This window comes from Sebastes umbrosus, chromosome 18 (genome assembly GCF_015220745.1).
Source record: "Sebastes umbrosus isolate fSebUmb1 chromosome 18, fSebUmb1.pri, whole genome shotgun sequence".
Taxonomy (NCBI): Eukaryota; Metazoa; Chordata; class Actinopteri; order Perciformes; family Sebastidae; genus Sebastes; species Sebastes umbrosus.
In genome coordinates this window covers 9,220,143-9,244,990 of record NC_051286.1, presented here as the reverse complement: position 1 = coordinate 9,244,990, position 24,848 = coordinate 9,220,143, and the positions used below count along the sequence as shown (strand labels likewise).

The window sequence follows — 24,848 nt, the reverse complement described above, 5'->3', positions numbered from 1 at the left end:
GGAGTCAATGCACTCATTTCCTGCCCACACAAACAAACACACACACACACACACACACACAAACACACACACACACACACACACACACTTCTGTGATTCCTGTGTTCACGTGCAATGTCTCACTCTTCAACATGAATTTCAAGATATGAAAATTCTTGATTTACTTTTTTTTTGTGTGGATTCAATCTATTTTAATTAAAATATCTCTGAACAATAGTTTCACTTACACTGATAACTCATTACATTGTGATCCATTACCAGCAGAGCTCATTAGAAGTCTGGATAATTGTTTCTTACAAGGTAATCACCCAGGCATCACAAGTTTTATATCATCTCATTAAGGATATATTTACCGCATAAGATATTAAACATCCAGCAGTTTTGAGCTTATTATGTTTATGATATTATGTCTTGATTATACTATTCATCTTGTGTTTATAATGCTTTTGAGCACAAGTAATTGAAAAAAAAAATCTATTAATTTTGGAGTAACTGAAATTGAAAATATTTCTTTTTCTATATTTTCTTATGTTTTTAAAGAGGACCTATTATGCTTTTGGGATTTTTCCCCGTTCCTTTAGAGTGTTATATAATTTTTTTGCATGTAAAAGATCTGCAAAGGGAGTTACTCTTCCCCACAGAAACACTGCTCCTGAACTGCCTGATACGCCTTGATTGAAGTCCTGCTTTTTCTTCTGTAACGTGGTGATGTCACCAAGTCACACATTTGCATAATACCTGCCTAGCAGCTAGTGGCACGCCCTCAAACAAAGTTAGTTAGAGCCGGTGGGCAACGTCCGGCGTTGTCCGGTCTGGGAGTTGTCCATGTTTTCGTCTTACAACTTTAACCCTTTCACAGTGTGTTTTCAGCTCATGAAAGTTAATTGTAACATCTTGGTCTCCAAAAATTGTCTTATTCAGCGTTCGGTTGTACTTAACTCCACCTTCTCGTGTCACTTCTGGTTGCAAAAAAACAAGATGATGACAGCCAAAATGTCGAACTCAATGCTTCAAAATTTGCAGTCCACAAACCAATGGGTGACGTCACGGTGACTACGTTCACTTCTTATATACTGACTATGGTTAGAGTGGAGCTGGAGCAGAGTCCGAAGAGTTTGGTTCGATTTACCAATCACAACAGTGGGCCAGCTGACAATTCGGAGCAGGCAGGAGCTCAAACAGAGCGTTTCAGACAGAGGGTGAAAAGAGGTGCTGCAGCACAGCCGGTATGAGGAAAAATACTGTTTTTTGAACATTCAAATATGTGAACATGTTCTAGTAGAAACCAAAAATACAAGTATGAACCTGAAAATGAGCATAATAGGTCCTCTTTAATATTTTTTTTTTTATAGTTGCTGAAATTGTGCTTCATCATTTTCACATGCTGCTTTGAGTTAGAGTTTTGTAACACACACACACACATCAATGACTCAGCTTAGATAGGGGGATGGATAAGTGCGGCAACATCAAGGCCTTTTTCCATCCAACTGCTGATTGCTGACACACACACACACTGCACACAGTCTTCCTCTTACAACAAGTTGAGGAAACCATCAAGAGTCTTCGGTATTACAGTTCACTTACACTGACCTACATGCGGTGAAATTCAGTCAGACGTCTCCCTGCTCATCTTGTCACATCTCTGTATACGTGTATTTTAAGACTATATCATACATTAAGTCACGCACATAACGTCTACAAAGTGTTCAGCTGAATCACACCCATTAAAAGTCGAAATAAAACAGCTAACGTGACTTACAGGCTTTATCTGAAAGGTGGCATAAAGCAATAAATGTGATCACATATTTTTCTGCATTTTATAAGCTTAAAATAAAATGTTTACAGGGCTTGAGAGTCCTGTGTATATTGCATACGTCCTTGGCAAGGAGCTTTCAAGAGTTTCTTAGTGTTTTAATGAGAAAACTGTGCTTCTATTGTTGTGCGTGACAGCGGGATGCAACACTGATCACGTCTACTTTGACGCAGCTTGGTTACATACACAGCAGACAGCAGAATATGGGTACTTGAGAGAGATTTGTCTCTTTCACTTAAAACAGGCTCCTGCAAACATTACCTCCTCTTGTAATACTCGAACCATTTAATATTGACAGTAAACATCCCGCCCTGCAGTTTTCTGGCAAGTGATGTTCTTTTCCCTCCTCAAACGACATGTAAGTTGGAAGCAGATTATGTTTTCACTCCTGTGCATCTGTCAGCAACAACATATCTCAGGATGTTACAGGCGGATTTGGCTGAAACTCAGCAGACAGGTGGTGATCTAGATTTGGGATTTACGCCAAACTATATGTTGCATTCAAGTGCTGGTGGGAAAGAATGAAATCCATGATGTTGACAATGGCAATAATCCTTAGTTGCAGCCCTATTGGACAGCATCATATGACAAAATATAAACACTGAGATGAAGTTGCACTCTACAAAAGACCTTGTCTTTTTATGTAAATAACTACTGCAGCTTCTGAATTATTTGTTTTATTTCACCTCCAGTTATTTGGATCTCAGACGTTGTGTTCTTATCTGTTATATATATCTTTAATTACATCGTGACCGAGTCTTGCCTACATTAACTCCTGGACTTTAAAGGTCCTTCAAGGCTCCAGTCTGCCGTTGACGTCAATGATTCAAGTTTGTATCGACTGGCTTATGGCTTATGGCAGAGGGTCAAGGCTTTGGCGAAATCAATTTAGTTGATCATCACAAGGGCACTCACACACACACACACACACACACACACACACACACACACACACACACACACACACACACACACACACACACACACACACACACACACACACACACACACACACACACACACACACACACACACACACACACACACACACACACACACACACACACACACACACACACACACACACACACACACACACACACACACACACACACACACACACACACACTTCCTTACCACATTAAAGTCGAGGTTCTTCTCCACCCAGTCCGTAGCAGCTTCAAACTCTTCAAACATTTCCATGATGTAGAGGGTATCCAGAGCATCCACTATCGTCGCTCCCTTTATACTGCCTGCAAGAGAAAGAGATAGAAAGGTTAGATAGATTACAATATCTGTCAGGGTTGTCAATCAATTAAAATATTTAATCACGATTAATCGCATGATTGTCCATAGTTAATTGTGATTAATCGCAAATTAATCATACATTTTTTATCTGTTTGAAATATACATTCAAGATCTGTAAAGAGGAGACTCGTGGGTACCCATAGAACCCATTTTCATTCACATATCTTGAGGTCAGAGGTCAAGGGACCCCTTTGAAAATGGCCATACCAGTTTTGCCTTGCCACAATTTAGCGTGGGTTTGGAGCGTTATTTACCCTCCTCTGCAACAAGCTAGTATAACATGGTTTTCTAGTTTCATATGAAGCAAGAATATTTACTCTAGCTTTAAAACAGAGTCCGCTACAACCAAATTAGTGGCGTTAAAACAAATTTGCATTAACACGTTATTATCGCGTCAACTTTAACCGCCCTAGTTCAAATGTAATCTTGTAAAACTTGAATAAATCCAGTTGTTTGAAGGAGATGTTTTCACAGCAATATAAAATAGGTAATGGAGAGGGAAGACCTGTTTAACTTCCTAACAAAAACCAGTAGGCAAACAGTAAAAAGGAGTTGATGTTTAAGTTTATTTTAGTTTTTTATTTTGGTATCAAGTTGGTACCCCAGAATCGTGGAATTTAATTGGTATCTACTACTTAATTTCTGGTATCGTGACATCCTTAATCATCTGTCTGCTAAATAAACTGAGAAATGCTGGGAAGGAAGCTGGATAAACAACCTTGTTCAACTTTTCTCCAATGAAGTTCCCTCAAATGTTAAAAGCTTGTTAGTCAGCGTACCACTCCTTTTATAAGTCTGAATGACAACATGTGCTGGCAGCAGTCTCGCCGAGAAAAAGCAGCGAACAAACAGCAGAAGTTAAGAGTTATGTTTGGAGGTTGAATAAATTATTTCGCTCAACAGATGGTGAGAGGCAGCCATTATCGGCGCTGATGAAACGTCGGGAGTATTGCTCATCTCTGGTGATTAGCCTCATAGCAGGAGGGAAGACACACAAACCATCATTCCAACGCTGTCATTACCCAAACCCCTTTAACGAATCCAACACTACCCCAACACCTCAGCCTGTGTGTGTGCCAGGGAGCTCAATAAATCATTAAGCATGCAGCACCAAGCCCGCGGCAAAGCTTTTAGTCCTAACATACTCGTTATAAACACAAGGCCTCCTCTGGCTGAGCTATCTGACCACTTAGAGGTGAGACAGAAAAGGCAAAAAACAATAGAAATGGAAGATGGAGAGGAATAAGGCAACTAGTAAGACATGAATACATCAGCGTAGGGAGGGCGACTCTCAGAGAGAAGGGCAGGGAGGAAAAGTGGAAAGAAAAACAAGAGGAAAGTGCTTAAATAGTTATAGAAAAACAGTCCAAGTCACACAGAAAAAAACCAAATTTAAAAACAGTATAGAGTCAAGATGAAAAGCCAGAAAGATGCAGGTTTGTTATTGTGTAAATCTGTGGGTTTATTTCCCTCTCTAAGAAGTGGGAGGATGCAAAGGCAGCTAAAAGCTTTCCATTACACACAATGCTGAATCATCAGCCACAGGCGCAGAGCCACTGTTGTCCATCAGAAGTAGCACTGTGTTCACTCCGTGTCTGGAAAATATGATTATTTCTTTAGAATCACCACCGACAGAGATGACAATTTGGTCAATTTTTCACTAGCTGTGAACATGATTGTGATTACAAAGCAATAGATACAAATAATATTTCTGGATAAAGCTGCTGATATACCATATTGACTATCGACATTCATGCCAAAAAAATATCCTGGAAAGACTGAACCTCTACAGAAAAGCTGGGTATTAAAGGAATAGTTTAATATGACAGATCGATTCCACTCTTCTATCTGTGTGTTAAAGGTACAGTGTGTAGAATTTGGAGGCATCTAGCAATGAGGTTGCAGATTGCAACCAACTGAAACTTCTTCCGTGTGCCAAGCGTGTAGGAGAACTACGATGGCTGACGTGAAAACGCAAATGGCCCTCTGTGTTTGGTTTGTCCGTTCTGGGTTACTGTAGAAACATGGCGGAGCAACATGGCAACGAAATGTAACGTCAACAGTTACAGGGAATTACATTACCGACTGTATTGACTGTATCTGGCAACTCACGTTTTTTACATTTCTGTTTGTACAGATTTAACAAACAATTAATCGATCTCCAGCTATTTTTAAAATCGATTAATCTATTTGAATTATTTTTTAAAGAAAAAAAGTGAAAATTCTCTGATCCCAGCTTCTTAAATGTGAATATTTTCTGGTTTCTTTACTCCTCTATGACAGTAAACTGAATATCTTTGAGTTGTTGACGAAACAAGACATTTGAGGACATCATCTGGGGCTTTGGGAAACACTGATCTATATTTTTTAACATTTATAGACCAAACAACTAATCCATTAATCAAGAAATTAATCTACAGATTAATCAACAATTAAAATAATTGTTAGTTGCAGCCCTAATGCACATTTTGGGTGTTGGTAAGTGGATTTTCTTAAATTGGACAGAGCCAGGCTAAATGCTTCCAGTCTTTATGCCAAGCTAAACTAATCCCCTCCTGGCACCAACACCACTCACAGATATGAGAGTGACACCGATCTTGTTATCGAACTAATACTTTTAGAAGAAGAGGAAAGTAAGAATGACATGACAATACTGAGGAAGTATAGGGAGAATCACAAATACTGTGCACTGAAATCTACATTAAAATGTGGCGTTAGAATTCTATGTGTAATCAATCAGAAACTGACCAAACATCCAACTTGTAATAGTGGGAATGTTTTGCCTTCAGCCATGTGTATAGCAGGAGAGAGAGCATGTGACTGGAGGCGTCAGCAGATTCAGTTGCTGTTGTAGTCACTTGTCCTTCCTGTTTTTCATCCATCTCACATTTTCACTCCATTGAAGCCTCCAAAGCGACAACGAGAGGACAAGACACTTTCCTCCCGTCCATTGTCTTGTCACTGTGCTTCCTTCCCCCTCACTGCTCATCCTGTATCTGAGCGTGTCTGTGTGTGTCAGAGGTACAGATGGTCAAAGAGTGACCAGGATACTAATACCATATTTATAAAAGAGAAAATGTGAGAGCGTAAAGGAAAGATTGTGGAAAGTTTTATGACATTTGACCTCCTGTAAAGGATATATACATGTTTTTATGAAATATGTTACGGTTTTGTTTTTTTTATTTCTAAACAAAACGCTGAGTAGGTCTGGGTGATAACATTATTCTTTCTCTCCATATAATGTATCGGGACACATTTGAGATTGTGATTCACAGTTTTCATGTTGGAGTAATTTTCTCCTTGTACTGATTTGATTCAATAGGAGCAATATGAATAATCTTTTTTATTGTGTGGAATACATTAGTCATCATCATGACATATAGTATTAATAGAGATAATGTTGTGATAACTATTTTATTATCTGAGGCCTGAGACACCCACACCAATGATTCATTTTAGTGGCTAATTAGATCTTTTTTCTGTTGAAGTTCTCTATGTACTAATAATAATGATAAATGTGTAGGTTGTCCCACACTAACAAGTTCAACAAAACCAATATGAAAGTGAGACTGATATCAATCAAGTGCACTGTCCTGAGAAGAGGTATAATTACATAAAATAAGTGAAAACTCTGCTGCAGTTGCTTCATCTTGTGATTTTCTTGCAGTGAAAACTTGACATTTGTGCACCAAGATAACAAATCAAACGTAAAACATAAATGAGAGCGAGCGTGCTGGTTAATAATCATTTATCTGGATACGGAAATCATGTCAAGATATGCTTTTAGTCTGCTATTAAAGATGGTGAGCAACTGTTGTTCTAACTGAACTCGAAAGGAAAACAAGCTCATTTTGGAAGTTAATTAGTTGAATAATTGATTAGCTGTTTGAAAGAAAATTAATTAGCAACTGCTTTGATAACAGCTTAATTGTTTCAGTCATTTTTCAAGCAAAAAATGCCAAACATTAGCTGCTTCCAGCTTGTCAAATGGGAGGATTTGCTGCTTTCAATCATATATGGGGAAAAAAAATCAAAAATGTATAAAAGTTATTTGAAGGAGTCACCTTTGGCTCTGGGAAATTCACTAATTACACTTTTTTTTTTTCAACATTTCATAGGTGAAACGATAACCAACAATATAATTGGCAGATTCCTGACCGTTCAGTTACTGCACAAAATATTAAGAAAACGCAGATGACACTGGCCGTGGTTACACTTGACACTTCAATGAGACCTGCCTGATCGGATAGTGATCTGATATATTACGTGGTCAAGAAGTGACCACTCGTCTTACTCCCTTCAGTATTAGTAGGTTTGTTTTATTGAAGAATAGCCGCTAACAAAACTCGGCTAATTCGTTGATAAACACCTTACATTTCCTGTAAATTCTTCACAATAAAAGTCCCCCGTTACTCTTCCTAACTGCAGTATTAGCACACTTATTTTATTGAAGAATAGACGCTACGAAAGCTCTGCTAATTCAGTGATAAACACATTTAATTTCCTGTAAATTCTTCACAATAAAATTTGCCAATTATTTTCGTTGCTAACTCTTCCACCCTGAAGTATTAGTAGACTTGTTTTCTGTTTTATCGACACCCACATGCTGTCCACAACTCAATGAGATCCAAACTCAATGTGAGCCAGGCCACCTCGACATGTGGTCTGGCTGATTGGATCCAAATGCGAGCAGATCCTATCTTGGAGCGTACAGACTTGACAGTTAATACGCCTTGGCATGATTGGATGACAAAAGTCGCATTGAAAAGACCAGCGTAACCACGGCCGCTGATCACAGATTCAGGTTTTAATCAAATAGATCTCTGATGTTTGTGAGACAGCTTGTCCCGGGCCACGAGGGACACAAGAAATCTGCTAAAATCAACTCGTTACCACATCCAGGATTTGTGTCAGAGTCCAGATGGGATGACTATGAAAAGTGAGACAGGCTTAAGCTGAGGTCTGTGAGGTTGTGAGAGCAAAGTCCAATGATCTTGGAGGTGATGTGTGTTGCTGCCGAGGAGTTTGTTTCTGTTTGCGAGCGTGGTGAGGCAGCAGATGGCTCCGCAGAGGGCAGCGTCTCTGATGCTTCTGTAAAACATGAGTGGTAGCGGAGGAGGAGAGAGTCTAGGAGGCTTCTATAAAGGAAGAGCAGTAGGGGAGGACAGGCCTTGTGATATCTGCTGTAGGTGGTAGGCTTGTCGCAGTGGGAGATTTCTTACATATGTAAAAGGTCTTTCCAGAAAACCACAAACACCAGTGTTATCGCCCACGGCAACACGCCTCGACTGCTTTTACGTCTTCAGAAGAGTGCTGGGGATCGCCTTCTCCGATGAATATTTTCTCCCTGCTTTGTTTCCTGTTGCTGCTACCAGTGTGAGTGCACCACTGGAAGATATTAAATTCAATTCCTCCTCTTAGAAGCTACTTCTTATTTTTGTGGCTCTTTCTTGTAGGGCTGTCAATCGATATTTATTCGCGATTAATCGCAAACTTATCACACAATTTTGTATCTGTTCAAAGGGTACCTTAAAAGGGAGATTTGTCAAGTATTTAATACTCTTATGAACACGGGAGTGGGTAAATATGCTTGCTATATGCAAATGTGTGTATCTTTTTATTATTGGAAATCAATTAACAACACGAAACAATGATAAATATTGTCCAGAAACCCTCACAGGTACTGCATTTAACATAAAAAATATGCTCAAATCATAACATGGCAAACTGCAGCCCAACAGGCAACAACAGCTGTCAGTGTGTCAGTGTGCTGACTTGACTATGACTTGCCCCAAACTGCATGTGATTATCATAAAGTGGGCATGTCTGTAAAGGGGAGACTCGTGGGTACCCATAGAACCCATTTTCATTCACATATCTTGATGTCAGAGGTCAAGGGACCCCTTTGAATATGGCTATGCCAGTTTTTCCTCACCGAAATTTAGCGTAAGTTTGGAGCGTTATTGGGCTCCTTTGCGACAAGCTAGTATGACATGGTTTGGTACCAATGGATTCCTTAGGTTTTTTAGTTTCATATGATACCAGTATCTTCACTCTAGCTTTAAAACGGAGCCCGCTACAACCTAAAAATTGCAAGTTGCATTAATGCGTTTCCTTGACAGCCCTAATAAATTTATAGTTGGAAATCAACCCTATCAGCCCTCGTTTTTTTCCTTCATCATGTCATTAATCATAGCGTTGCACGTCAGAGGTGAAGCTCTGGTTCTTCAGAGATTGCTTAAATGACAAAGAAGAAAACAAGGCTTGTATGACGCTCACCCTTGTTGACATCACCTTTAAAGCAGAACATGGGAAAGACGGATGGAAAGATGAAAAATGAAAGCGCTGGCGTCCTCCGAAGACAAGAAGAATCATTACCTTTCTGTTCCCGGACAGAGAATAAGGATGGATGGGAGAGGGATGGCAGAAAGAAAAGGAAGGCTCAAGGTCCAAAAGTCATTAACGAACAGTATCAGTCCTTCCAGTCCTGTGTGCCTTGAAACACAATCCATCCAGTTGTTCCTCCTCCTACATTCACTTGTCCTCTAATGAGGTGTCCCATCAATCGTCTCTCCTTCTGCTGTTCTCTTTCCAGTACTTCTATCCTCCCTCCCTCCCTCCCTCTCTCTTTCTGTCCTTCTGCCTCTCAACTTTATCTCCTTGTTTCCTTCCTTTGATTCCTCCCTCCATCCTAATCCACTCTGCTTTTTTTCCCTTTTATTTCCTCCCTGAGTTCCTCTAACAGGAAATGAGTGAAGAGGAGAGTGACGGATGAATTAAAGCACCACGCCTTGCATGCTTTGCTCATCACTTACATAGCCAGATGTTCATGTACACACACTCCTGCCTGTCGTATCCTACAGTACGTCATGTACAAAGTGTTATTCTATTCAATTCAATTTATTTTTATATAGCGTCAAATCATAACAGATGTTATCTCATGACACTTTCATATAGAGCAGGTCTAGACCGTACTCTATAATTTAGAGACCCAACAAGAGAACCCCCATGAGCAAGCATTCTACTGCAACGTATCCTCATACAACGGTTCCTATGATATATTACAAAAAGTTAATCCTCATCTTTCATGCGTTTTCCTATGAATGTCCAGCAACACGTGAAGCAGGTGTCTATTTCCGCTCCAGTCTTTTCAAAATAAACTTCCGTCTTCACGGGAAACAAATTGGTTAGGTTTTGGCAAAAAAACTACTCAGTTAGGTTTAGGAAAAGATCGTGGTTTGGGTTAAAATAAAGACGAAAGAGGCGTTACTTATGTATGTATAAATCAACGTTAACTTCTGGTTTCACACAGGACACAAACAGTGTTCTCCTGGGCGAATGTCTGGTGTCTTTTTGACCCACCCATCCACCCCGACCTCCTCTTTATGCGGCGTTTGTTACTCTTTATATTTCCTGGTTCACAATTACATGGATTATTACATAGAAATTGATTTTGTAAGATACATATGAATTACAGTGCATTACTTTTAGGTATGGCCTCAAACGGTGTATGAGAACAGCCCGTCTACTGCAGTTCAGTGCTAAAAACATTAGCTGGTATAACTCTATTAGTGTGGATGACTGGTCAATAACGACATTGACTTTCTGCATTTCTTCCTACACTGCAGTGTGTGTGTGTGTGTGTGTGTGTGTGTGTGTGTGTGTCAGATGGAAGTGATGCATTGTTTGGTTGTTCAGAACAAAATAACCTTCACTTCACGCAATCAGGCGACGAAGACGGAGCTGTAATCTGTGATGCTGTGATGTGGGAGTGTGCATGAGCGATTGACAAATGTGATGTTGCTTTTTCTCTTTGGCACAAACACAAACCAATGATTGTGTTGACAGAGGTCAAAATTCAAACATGAGCTCTACTTATTCAGTCGAGTATAGACATTATGTTTTGAATCAGTAGGCGGAATAACAATTTAACTGTGTGTTTTCCTGTGAGGGATTAAGTAATAAATCTACACTGATCCCCAACTGTATCTGCTTAGTTCATTTAAATTCGTTGTGTTGCCTTGCACACCCTGCATACATGCTACAATTCTCATTGTTTGTACTTACTTATTTTACTGTTTACAGATAGCTTTAAGCCATATTGGAGCTGTGTTAACTTATGGATGCTAACTAGATTAAAGTAGTTAATCTAGTAATTAACTTTACAAACACTCAAACACACTGTGCCAGCGCGGCTCGACTGCTTGCGGCCGCTCACGCCATGGCTTGGCGCAACTACCTTCCCTTCTATAAAGCCTATAAGTATCACCAGTGAAAGATCAACATACTGTTAAGTCCTCATATCATAGAACAATGTAGTAATTAATCTAGCAAACATGCAAAGTCCACAAGAGTAAAAGTAAAAAGAGTAAATATACACAACAATTTAACAGCTTAGTCGATTAGTAGATTAGTCGACTAATCGGTCGTTTTGGTCTTATTCGTCTAAGATTTCTTTAGTCAGTCAGTTGTTTTTATGCTTATTCATGCTGAATGACTTATTTCCAAGAAACTTATTAGCACAAACACAAGATTTAAAGTGGTTTAAAACAGATCTGTCGATTAAATCAACTAATCGATTAGTCAACTAAGAATGTCTTTGGTCGAGGACAGCCCTACTTAGACTTTTGCATTAGCAACACATTAGCAGACAGCTAGTATAGTAGCTTGCTTGGTTAACAGTAAGCTGATCATAATAAAAACAAAATTCTACTTTATATTAAAGCATAAACTTTATCAATTAAATCAATCAATAGGATATGGAATTAATATACGCTATAGCCCCATAAAGTCCTGAATCCCCCGACATTTATTTTCATATCCTTTATTAGATTACTCAGTTTGGTTATGAAAAGCTTTTATTCCATCAAACTAAATTGGTGTTATATTTTCAGTGACTATGTTAATATAATATCTAGATATGTGTGATGTGTTCCTTTGCTTTGGGAACATGAAGTAAATAACAGTTACACCATGAGCACCATGTGAACACAAAGCGTGACCTCCACAGTCGGCTGTGCCCTCCAGCTCTGGGTCACACCGAGCTCCTTGGTGAGGCTTCTGCATCTCCCTTTCACTGCTATTCACAGCTCGCAGCTCCACACAATTCAACCTGAGCACTGAGAGAGCTGCGGGTTATGTCACAGCAGCCACGTGAAGCACAGCTCCTCTCCCACAATAAAGCCAGCCCTGCAACTACATGTCACACGAACAATGCGAATCAATATGCGCCGCACTTTACCCTGGAGCTCTCTACTCCCCTCTGTCAGGCAGCATCCGAAAAACACTGAGCAGTTATTGTGTGACTGACTCTGTTATGATCAACATGTCCCTTGATTAAATATTTATCTCCTGCCCATCATATTTAAGTAAGGACCTGCGGCATTTTTGATAACTCGAGAAGGACGAGTGCTCCGCCTCTGCCTATTGTCGATGTTACCATGTATCCGGTGACCCGTTGTTCTGTGACCTGCAGCTACGATTTCTATTTCAGTGAGGAAATATGTGGTGAAAGCCCTACACCAGTGAGTTTGGTTTTTTAATGGAGTGAGTACACAGATGGTCATTTGAGTGGATGTTAGTAGTGTGATAACTATAATTATATTCAAGTATGTTGAAAATGTATCTGTTAAACAAATCTGAAAACTATAAAACAACATTATACAAACCAAATGTGATAAATGAGAAACTAGAATGGCACTCGGAGAGCGCAGACCTCCGCCAAGATGCCCTAGTATGATTCACCCCCCTCTCCGTTCAGCTTGCGTCATCATCCACGTGTATTTTTGGTTTATGTTGAGATCAGCTGTAGGTAGCGGAGCATCGTAAAACACTTCATCCAAACTGGACAGAAACAAAATAAAACTCACCTATACCGTCGTTGTTACTCTTTCCAACAATCACCAAGTGAGCTTTGGTCGATAATTTCACCGGGTTTAATGTGAAAAAACGGCAAATCTACAGTCCTCCAGAGTCCTAAGTACTGCGCCCATAGCAACGGTCTGCGCCCATAGCAACGGTCTGCTATAAAGAAATAACAGACCGCAGAATGACGTGATTGACCAATAAGAATCAAGTATTAAACAAAGCCGTGTAATAATTATGATCAAAACACAGCGTTCCACGTAACGGCAGAATATCAGTTCCATTTCATTATCACAACTAAAGCAACCTGTTGACCTAGTTCTGTGAAATGCCCTAAACTTTTAATAATATATTCTACCATACAAGAAAACAGGCAGCTAGAAAACACATGGCCTCTTTCCAGCTTTACTGGGAGAGATAAATTAATATTGGCAGCGCACACTGACTCAGCAGCTTTAGCTCAAAACTAGCAGCCTCAGCCTTCATATGAGTGACAGCAGTCAAAGTGTCACTGATATTAAAAGAAAAACTGCAGGCTGCTCTCATTTTATGAAAATTCTGTCCTAAAAAAAATCCCTTCTTGAAGTTTCTCCTCGGCTCGCTCACTTTCTGAGCCCCAAAAATGTTCTCGAGATAGAAACACGTCCCGTATCATAATGCTAACTCAATGCAAACTCCAGGTCTAATCCTTAATCCTACAATTTGATCCCGATCTCAACACCCCTCAGCCCCGCTGGTGATCCCATTTAGCCCCAACCGCCGCCTCAACGCTGCGTCTACACTGTATTTTGTGAGAGGTCACAGAGGGGAGGTGAGGAAAAGTGATGGCTAAGCCTTCGGCTAATCGTGTTATCGTAGGCAGAAAGCATGCGCACGCACAAACACACACAGACACAATCCCAAAGTGTATTAACCTATTGGCTTCTGCTGCCAGATACTCGAGCGTCGACACTTTTTGTCAAGGTTACAGTGAAAGGCATTATCACGCTTCACTTGTGTGTGTGTGTGTGTTGAAAAACACACCACCTGTCAGTGATACAGAAAAGAGGGATTTAAAGCAAAGCTGTGATAACACACCATATACAAGAAGCTGCAGGTATGAAAAAATCTCAATCGGTGTTGTTCATTTTGTTTGGCTGCCTCGTTTATTCAGGCGTGGGAACTTCCAGGGACCAGGAGACTTCGAGGAGTGTGCATGAGTGTGCATGAGTGTGTGAGTGTCTATGAGGTGTGTGTGTGTTCGTGAGGAAGATGGGCGGTGCTGCTGCAGTGTGTTGTTCCAGGCCTTGAGGGGGATTCAAAGCCCGGGCGAGCAGGATTGTTGTTCAGGAGTGTGTGTGTGTGTGATTAATTAATGTGGATGCAGACTCAAGGTTCTATAACAAAGGCTCAGGAGATGACTGTGCACATCGCAGTGTGTGCATGTGATAGATACCCCCCCCCCATTTCAGCTGCTGCAGTGCTCCTCTCATCTGTGTCCCACCCACCTCTGTGCAGAGCGTGATTTACATCATTTCAGACATAACCAAATACAAGCTCCCTCCCTCCTCACACACAGAAACCTGAGGGCAGGCCGGAGCAGAATTACTCCATCCATTTCAATTACAGAGATTGAGTATCTGATTCAGACACACACACAATGCTGCGTGGGAGCTGAGGCTGCAGCCCAGGACTCAATGTCAAATTATATAACCGACTAAATGACTTGTCTGGAAATAGAAAGACACCAAAAAACATTAGCCCTCTTGACTGGTGGACGATAACAATATTTTTAGATCTGCTATGGCGACAGACAGAGTGGGGCTGGCTCTGAGGCTGGCAAGGATGTACGGGAAACTGGATCAAATACGGTAGGACACAATGATGGGGTTGTGACCAAGACGAAGCACTGCATTTGGCTCTGATGGCTGCAGCACACGCATGGATGGCGGGCCTGGCGATGTGTTCGAGCACATCATTCACCATCCTGAAAGACACCTGAGCCACTGGTTGTTTACCTCACAAGAGTTCAACTAGTTTTATAAAGATTCATTTTGTTTTAGTTTTAAACATCTTGAGGATTGTGTCTTTTCTCACCATGACTCACCATGTCCTGCAGCTGAAGTGGATCCCATTAAAAAGACTTGACTGCAAAAGACCAGCACCAAATGGAAACCACATAACTCTTCTGCTGACCTCTCTCCATTGGCCTCCAGTGCAGTTTAGAAGTTATTTCAAAATCTTACTGGACCCTTTTTTACATCTTGGACTTTTTAAGGTCACTACGGTCTTCTTGGGGTTCTCAAACTTTTTGGGGCCAGGGACGCCTTAAGGCCCAGACACACCAAACTGACGCCAAAGAACTAGCGGCAACAAATGCCACTAGTTGCATCGCCTCACGCCGCCTTTGTCTTGGCCAAAAAGTTGCACTCGAACAAAATCCGTGTGTTGGAATGACCAGATGAGATGAAGATGAAAAATTAGTTTTTTTCCTCTTGACGTTACACATTGGTTTGATTTCCTTATGTCAGTTTCTCTTCTCGTGCACTGATTCGTTTAAACTGAACCGCCAATCAGAGTGAATTCTCTCACCAACGGGCACCGACGGGCACCGACGGGCACCGACGGGCACCGACGGCGATTCAACATACTGAATCGGCTGAAAAAACTCAGACACGGGTAGAGTAGAGTCGATGGTGCAGGACACACCGAAAAAAACTAGGCTGATGGACGTTCACTGACGGATGTCGCTTTAGCTTGACTGGCTTCATGGCTTTGTTTACTAGCACCTGAAGACACATGAAGCATTTTGGTCTCCCGTCAATGTTCTCAATAAAACCAAACTCGATATAACTGTTGTCATATTTTCACAATTTACCTAGTTTGGGCTTAGCGTCACTTGATGTTGAGGACTGACACAAATATTTCTCCATGCTCACCAGCCAGTTAGCTGGATAATAATCTAAGCTAAGCAGGAACGGTTCATTGCGCTCTGATGAAGCGACTGATTCATGACAGATTGACGTGATGTGTCACAATCATATCAGAGTTTCTATTGGCCCAAAGCTAACGTGGGTGGGAGTAATAGACACAATATGTTTGTTTTATTGGAGCAAATAGTCCCCATCTGTAGATATTTACTTTTTAATCATACAGCACCATTATATTAATTATAAGAAAAATGATTTTGTAGAGTACCACAGACTCCAGTTTGAGAATCACTGTCTTACAGTACCTAAAGCTGTTAGCTGTTTCACATTCTAGGCTGAAGCACAATATATGGATCTGTCATTGCTGTAAATGTACCTAGATTGTGAAACAGCCTCCCTCTTAATATTAGAAGTTTAAATCAGCTGTATAAAAGGGACTTGACTGTAAACTTATGAAAAATTGAAGCAGAATTTCTTCTAAAAGGCATCTGGAAGTCTCTTTTTTTCAACAGTGATCATGTTCTTTGCTTTTATATGATTGTTTTGAGGTGCTGGTTTAAGCAAAACACAACTAAAACAGAAAATATAGTTGCATTATTGTTTTCATTATAGCTCATAGATAACAAGAAATGCTGCCGCAATGCTGACTTTAGGGGGTGAAGGAGAAGCTTCTGTGTTTCATTCTCTCTAATAGACATTCCTTTTAAGCTACACCACTCCTCTCTCAGCCTTTAAAACTTTAACCACAGAAACACACTCACGTCCTTGTTCACCCGCAAGAGGTGAAAATGTATTAGAGGATGTAAAGAGCAGCCAAACAGTTATTACGTGTGAAGTTAAATTAGTTGTAGTGGGGCACTCATCTCTACTGTAAATAAAGCCAGCTGGGAGACATCTAATGGTGTAATAAGTAATGGTATAATATACCATGGTTAAATAGACATCTGTGCTGCACGGACAACCCAAATCAGTTTCTGGCAGAAAGCGTGGGGCAGCAAAAGTCATGCTCAATCTCACTCTACACTCTCAGAAAAAGAAGATTACTACAGTTTGGAGGACAAAAGTATGTTGCTGGAGCAGTAATAATATAGCAGAGGTACATAAATGGCTTTAAAAGGATGTTCTCATACACTGTTCGTAGCTATACTTACAAAACGTAATGCATTGTAATTCTTATATATCCCATGAAATCAATTTGCATGTAATCCACTTAATTGTGAACCAGGAAGTATAAAGAGCGAGTAATGCTGCGTAGGGAGGAGATCGGGGGGGATGGGTGGGTCAAAAAATACCGCTAAGTAGACCGCTGTTAGTGTCCTGTGTAACTGAGTAGTTTTGTTGCTTAAACCTAACTAAGTACTTTTGTTGCTTAATCCTAACTCAGTGGTTTTGTTGCCTAAACTTAACCAAGTAGTTTTGTTGCCTAATCCTAACTAAGTAGTTTTGTTGCCTAATCCTAACTAAGTGGTTTTGTTGCCTTATCCCAACTAAGTGGTTTTGTTGCCTTATCCCAACTAAGTGGTTTTGTTGCCTAAACCTAACCATGTTGTTTCCTGTGAAGACGGAAGTTTATTTTGAAAAGACTGGAGTGGAAATTGATGAATGAACATTCGTAGGAAATTGCATGAAAAATGAGGAATGACTTTTCGTAAGATATCATACGAACTGTTGTGTGAGGATATGTTGAAAAGGTACAATGATGTACCCAATTGACCAAAAAGTAAGCAGTAGTAAACGATCATAAAGGCTGAAGTACTGCAGGTCTGTGATCACTGTGCTGTCCTTAACTAACCTCAACTATTTATTATAATGGGGGATGCATCATAAACCTGACATTTGAAGGTCATGTGTAAATGTAAAGGAAGAGGCATCTACTTTTATTCTGTGTGGGTATTTCTTCTGTCACTTAAGTAAAGTGATGCGAGGAGCTGCAGCATCACTGCGGGGGACAGAGAGCAGAAAAGCTATTGAGAGGGCTGCCATGGAGGGAAGGCCACAGGAGACAGGAGGGGAACAACAACATAAAGAAAAGAGGTCATCACAAAAACCCTGGCAGCATCCGTGGCAAAGGCTGCCATTCATCCAATGGCCTTCTAAAGCACTGCAGGCAGGGCCGAGCTGATAACCTCTGCTGCAAAGACTGAGTGTCTCAGGAGATACACGGGCCTTTTACTTCTTCACACTGCCTGTAGCTACAGATCCATCCAACTGTCCTGCAAATAACCAACGTCATAACAGGCTGCCAAAGACCTATTTGAATTAGCTAGACCCCAAATAGCAGAGGGAAGGATGTTCGCAAAAATATAAAAGAACATGAGAAACTTAAGAGCTCATCACAGTAAACAATGGCAATATGAATGGAGTATAAAATTTCAACAGCAACATTTGCAATAAAATAAACATTCTGTCACTTTCTAAATCTATTTCATGTTAAAAAAATAATGTGCAAATAGCACGACATTACAAGGACATTCTGCATGTCATGAGAACGCATTTAAGTCCTATAGCATGTCATTTGTACGCCTCTTTTGTGTGTCATTCGTATTTCATGCAACAAAACTATGGTAACGTCCACTAAAACCATTTAGTTAGGTTTAAGAAAAACATTGGGCTTAAAATAAGTACGTAAACTAAGTACAATACTTACAGAAACAACGTAACATAAGTACGGAAAACACGTCACAAACGTAACTTCAAATTATCTCAACACTTGGGACAAGAACACCGGTCTCCTGGTTGAAAGTCCTGTGTTTGTTGGACCCATCCACCTCCCCTCCCGCACGCCATAAGCAATCTGTCTCACTTTTCATTCTACGTCCACGGGAACGGAGAAATCCATGACAGGATTTGGGCAGCAGCTAACTTGTAGTTTCCACAGTGAGGAACAGCAAACCAGTTAGCTTGCATGTTTTTATTTGTAGCCTATTATGCGCACATTTCTCTCGCTATGTTGTCAATTACTAGCGATATCATTTTTGTTAGTGTCTCTGCTCCGCGTCGTGCATAACAACGCCCCTTAACTGTTGTAAAATCAGTGTAAATCACGGTCTCTTGTGGCTTATTGCTTGAATCTAATCAGTCTAATCTAATCTGTTGCTAGCCGCAATTCTCCTGTGAGAAGCATGACTGTCACAACACGAGCTGAAATCCTATCATGGATATCTCCACTCCAGTGGACAGCACTATAAACTATAACTACTAGAAGACGAAAGAAGTCAGAATGTTATGACAAAGTTTCCCTGTCTTATAAGTGATTATTGTGAACATAAAATAGATTCAGAAAGTGACAGCATGTTTATTTATATTCCAAATGTTGAAATTCTATACTCCATTCATAACGCCACTGGCAGGCAGTTACTGTTTACTGTGATGACTTGGAGCTCAGGGCAGCACAACATGGCACATTGCATACAAACAGTGTACAGTCCATGTTGCTGGCAAACACTTCTCAGCTGCTGCACAATGACAAGTGATGATGATATAATGAATCAGTATTGGCTGAGTGTATAATAAATGCATTATATTGAATTTCTTTTCACACAAAGCTGATTATTTCCAGGGTTATTTCAGCCAATACAAAAGAAACATTTGAGTCACACAGGAAACAAGAAAAAGAGAAACGAGTACTGACTCCCAACGGTCCAAATACCAAAATGCTTTTAAACTGTTATTACATGAAATCAATAAGCTAACATACATTTGTGCTCACAAAATATGTATTGTTTATAGCTTGATAGATTTTTGAGGCCAATACCAATACCGATATTTGAAGGTTTTAAAAGTTGATAGCATAACACAAACAAATAAAAACATTTTTTAAAAGAATTGTCACCAAAATATGTAATGAGTTGGACCATTTTACATTTGTAAAATAAACTGCAGTGTTGTCTGGTGGACTAATGGAGACACTGTTTCTAAATGACCTCGAACATCTTTCTTCATATCTTTAATTTCTTATACCTGTCCTGACATTTCTTGTTATTTATTGGTGGACATGCTCACCAACATTATCTGCAAAAAGCTTAAAATAAATCAGCCAGACAGATTTATTGGTCTAGCTCCAATATAATTCACTATTATTTATATAAGCCAGTATGTGTCATGTGTTGTCTGTTATCACAAGTGTGAGTCATGTGCTGAACTGGCAATGCTACCAGGACCAGGTCCATTTGTTTGAATTAATGTTGTATTTTTCCAGTGCAGTCAGATTTGGAGGTGTCTCCTGAGTTTTCCTCTGAAACAGCCCACAGCTTAGACCAACAAGACAGATGGCATCATAGTTCACAGACTCACACACACACCACGCACAAAGAGCACACAAATGCTGTTGTCTCATAGCCCAGTCCAGGTCACACTGGGCTGGATGGCAAACAAACCTAAAAATTCTGCCTTTTTCTCTTGGCCTGCAACAGGAGACATCAGTAGTGACCTTTAATGTGCCGAGGCCCAGTCAAGTGTGTTTATTTTAGACAGAAAAGTGTGTTTATTTTAGACAGAAAAAAGGACACACACACACACACACACACACACACACACTCCATGGGGAGTTTTTTTGGTTGGTTGAACACATGAGTGCCCTCGGCTAGAATGAGAGGCAAGCCGAGGCGAGGAGAACTCAGGTTTCAACCTTTAGCTTGTTTGGCTGTTGAGGAGCTCAACCGGTGGTCATTCAAAGTATCAATTAAAGGGAGGACGAGCGAGGAAACCACAAAGACAGGAAACTCCACAGACAGGAATACTGGCACCGTGCACTCCCAAATGTACTGCATTTCCTTTTTTAAGTAGACAAAGTGTTATCACCAGCTACCACATTATGCTCCAATATCACTTAAAATTATTTTTTACTACATGTCACAGGGCCGTAGCTATTTTAGACCTTTTCATTGCCATTCTGGGGCAACAGCTTTGGTCCAAGTTTACTTCCTGTCAGCTACTGCATTAACAAACAATGGAGCAGGAAACACAAAGGGGCCAATTTAGAATATTGATGTTGTCAAGTTTGAAAAGGTCTATTGAGGACATTGAGGTCATATCCTTGGTAATATATCTGGGAATAGAGTGTTACGGGAATGAGCCCTAAAAGCCGGAAATGAGTTAGCATTTGAGCACTTCTGGTGATTGCATTTACACTTCATGCACTTCAAAATCATACAAGTGGTGTTCCATTTGTGAAGATTATCTTGCTGAACAAAACGTGTAAGTATCATAAATGTTTGTTTTCCGCAGAACTTATTTTCTGCAATAATTCAAAATCAAATGGAAAAATTCCTTTGGCTTTTTGTCTCAGAGAACCAGGGCAATAAAAATAATTGTGTATACTCCAACAGAATACCTGCCAGTGTAGAGAAGGCACAACATTGAGACTATAATGAAGGGCAGTGCAATTTTACAAGAAAATACAACTGTAAACTAATAAATATGTGAAGTCTTTACTTATTATTTCATTTACACAGTTTGGTTGGTGGCTAATCCGTGGCACAATTCATTTATTTCTTCTCATCAAAAATACTACCATATATCCTGTCCAATGTTGGGCAAGTGACTTGAAAAATGTAATTAATTACCCATTACTTAATACTCCTTGAAATAGCAATCCTATTACTTGACTGATTACTTAACAGAATACGTAATTAATTACATTACTTGTTCCTTAATCCAGCCTCACATTGAACCCATGAGTACATCGAATTCATTTATGAGTAGTCCAGCATGGTAATCCATTATAGTGCTACAATCCGAACTCTGGTCCAAACTCAAATTCTCTGTGTTGCAGCTGTGAGAAATATTTCCAGAGAGCAGAGTAGAATAAAATCCACATTGCAGTGTTTGCAGCTATAATGAGGAAGGGTTACTACCAGATTCTTACAACTGAAATCCATTGCCATCAGAACTCTTCTACTACTGCCAGCGTGTCCTTGTAAAAAAACAACTGGACTCCAGGATAAGGCCTTGGTACAAACCCCACCTCTGGCTCATTGGTTTATAATGGGGCTGAGATTAAATTACATTCCATAATGTCTAACAGGAGTCAGGGTACAGCTTAAGGCTGGACCGACTATTCACTGGCACTGAGCTCCAAATGAGCTCCTGATGATCTGGAGAAACTTAACAAGGTAATAATTCATTTAACATATTCTGGTCAGTGAGATCCAGGTGGGGAAAAAAAGCCCTCAGTGGTTCATACAGACAGTTTATGTTAGAGTGGGACAATAACAAGACTCCTATGCAAGAAGGAGGTTTAAATAATTAAGTTATTCCTCAAAATATTACAAGAGCGGAGACATTTTGGAGGTGTAATTCTGACATTTTCATCCCCACCAGGTTCTTTTCTAACATTCAGCAGGTTATGGCCTCTCTTTGAAGCATAGCAAACTGCAATGTAACAGCAGGATTTGACCCGCTCTGGATTTAGAAACAGGGAGATGTACCTGTTCTCATGAGTGAGTCTCAATGGCAGTGTTATAGACAGCCGAGTTGAGTGCTGAGAGACGCAGAGAGGGATTGGAGGTGACAGGAGGAGAGATGGATGCCATCGTCGCCTCTAGGTGTATTTAATTTTAGCTAAAAAGAAAAGGGTGAATCTACAGAATCTCCAGGGGTGGGAAGCTGTTCTATTGTAGCTGATAAAGTCTTGCTTCATAAAATCCTTCAAAGGAAGCAGATGAGGGCAAGGACGACGAGTTCAGAGTTATCCAAGCATTACATCACCGAGCCCTATAGCTTCTGACGTCGGGACATCATTATTAAATTAATCAATCAACTCTGCACAATATTATTGACATCGCATCCAGAACGCCACTATCAGTCAACCTCTACATAACCAGACAGATCATATGTGAGCTGCACAAACTGTATCGCGTTGAAAGGAGGGGGGTGAATGCAGAGCGTTCCGGATGAAATATTGTTTGTGACTGACGCTGTTGCACCGCGATGAGAAGCTGTTACAGGAGTCTAGACGGTGGATGAAACGGCAATCAGTCTGCCCTTCAGGTACCCAATCAATGTGCAATTCAATTATTATTGAAACAGAGCACTTCATTTTAAATCTGTATACAATATGTTATTGTTATTGAATGTCATTTTGATTTAAATCCAAGACCTAAGTAGTTTGTGTTTACAATAGTCACTAATACGATGCTGTATAAAATTCAGATTATCTACAGAACTATATAACTTCATGGGATAAAGTTAAGAGCTTTACAAATATGTATTATTATCATCCTGTAGTGTTTATTAATATTGGAACATTTTTAGACTTGTTATATCTCTGACAGTCCTTCAGAATAACAGTCAACATCAAATAAATGTATAAGTTATATTACATTATGTTGAATTCAGGTGAGTTTATGGTCTCAGTCAGTAGTTTCAAGTCTTCTTCAATACAGCATGATGTTCATTTAGTAAATTATGATCCCATTTAGAGTCAAATAGACCATAAAGCAGAGGATGCTTTAGGGCGTGGCTACCTTGTGATTAACAGGTCGCTACTACGCCGTTGTCCATGTTTTCGTCTTACAACTTTAACCCTTTCACAGTGTGTTTTCCGTTCTTTAAAGTTCATCGTAACATTTTGGTCGCCTAAAAATGTCTCATTCAGCGTTCGGTTGTACTTAGCTCCACCCTCTCGTATCACTTCTGGTTGCAGAAAAATACCAAGATGGGGACGGCCAGAAGAAATGCCGAACTCAAGGCTTCAAAACGGCGGTCAACAAACCAATGGATGAACGTCACGGTGACCATGTCCACTTCTTATATACAGTCTATGGTTAAATTATGTTAAAGTCCCCGAAAACGTTGTTTTAAATGTCACGTGTTTCTGTATAACAAGAACTATTCGTAACTGAATAAATAACAATCAAAGGGGAAAAAACATCTTTAGCTTTAAAACTCAATCATTCAGCTTCTCGTCTTCATCCGGGATGTGTGGGTGTAATTTAATCAGATTTGATTTTCTACTGCAATTTTTGTTTGTTGGCACTCATTTGCTATTACAAATGAGTTACACATCCAGAGTCACTTCATCATCATCTTGACCTTTCAAACAATTTGTCAAATACTAACACAATCTGTACTGTACACTTCTCTCTTAACGCTTTATAGATACAAGACTTGCTGTGTACGTTAAATTTAAAAATATGGAGCTATTAAATGGGACACTAATTGTACATTTCTCATACAAAGATTACAAGCAGACTTGCTCATATCTCTTGCTCTTTTCTATTGAAGTGCTTGTGTTGTAGAACTGTTTGATGAAACATACCCAAACCATGGTTGGTTGTCTGCCAAAGTAGTTGTTTGAGAAATTAAACGTAGTTGCCTGCCAACATTTTTGGAAAGGTCTATGGCTGGTAGTGTTTGTCAATTAAAAGCTGGAGTTGAGTAGTAACTCTGCTTTTTTTCAAGTATCTAAAAGCAGAAAAATGTCATACGCACTAGAGAAGCTAACAGCTGACAGCACAGCTGGCGTCTGAGACCAAGGAGTTGAGATCCTTCAGGGAATGACCACAGAGAGGACAAATTCAACCTCCCCCCCCCCCCCCACAAAAAAACAGAATCCAGCCCATCTGCAGTCTTCTCCTATTCAACAGCTCTAAAGAGAATAAATATGGGATGCCCAGGCTTAGTATAAGATTGTTTAAAAATCCATTCTCAAGTCTTGAGCTGGAAATAACAGCTCCAGATTGCACACATTTAAGAAGGACTTCTCAACCTTTTCTGACCCGCCATCCTGTTCTTATCATAAACATCTGAGAAGGATAATATAAAAATCATGATTTAAGAGTACTGAATATAATATTTACTACAGCTGACATTATTTGCTGTTTTGTCGACAGATAATCTGCAAACATTCCCTCATTCCAGCTTCCGAACTTTGAGAATTTGCTGCTTTCATATGTTTTTAGTGATAATAAATTGAATATCTTTTGGACTGTTAGTTGAACAAAACAAGCAAT

The 24,848-nt window shown here is 40.0% G+C and overlaps 1 protein-coding gene across 3 annotated transcripts in view; it reads right to left on the bottom strand.

The window, feature by feature from the left end:
• Positions 1-24,848, bottom strand: part of man1a1 (mannosidase, alpha, class 1A, member 1) — a 148,173-nt gene that overhangs the window by 79,629 nt on the left and 43,696 nt on the right. Inside the window, exons 1-2 of one of the 3 annotated variants that reach the window (XM_037750429.1) lie at positions 12,991-13,297; positions 2,951-3,066 (exon numbers count right to left, since the gene is read on the bottom strand). In XM_037750429.1, the coding sequence (XP_037606357.1) occupies positions 2,951-3,016 (66 nt within the window). In that variant the 5' untranslated portion in view covers positions 3,017-3,066; positions 12,991-13,297. Of the gene's footprint in view, positions 1-2,950; positions 3,067-9,499; positions 9,628-12,990; positions 13,298-24,848 lie in introns of those variants that run through there. The other 2 variants (XM_037750430.1, XM_037750428.1) reach the window with 2 other exon arrangements.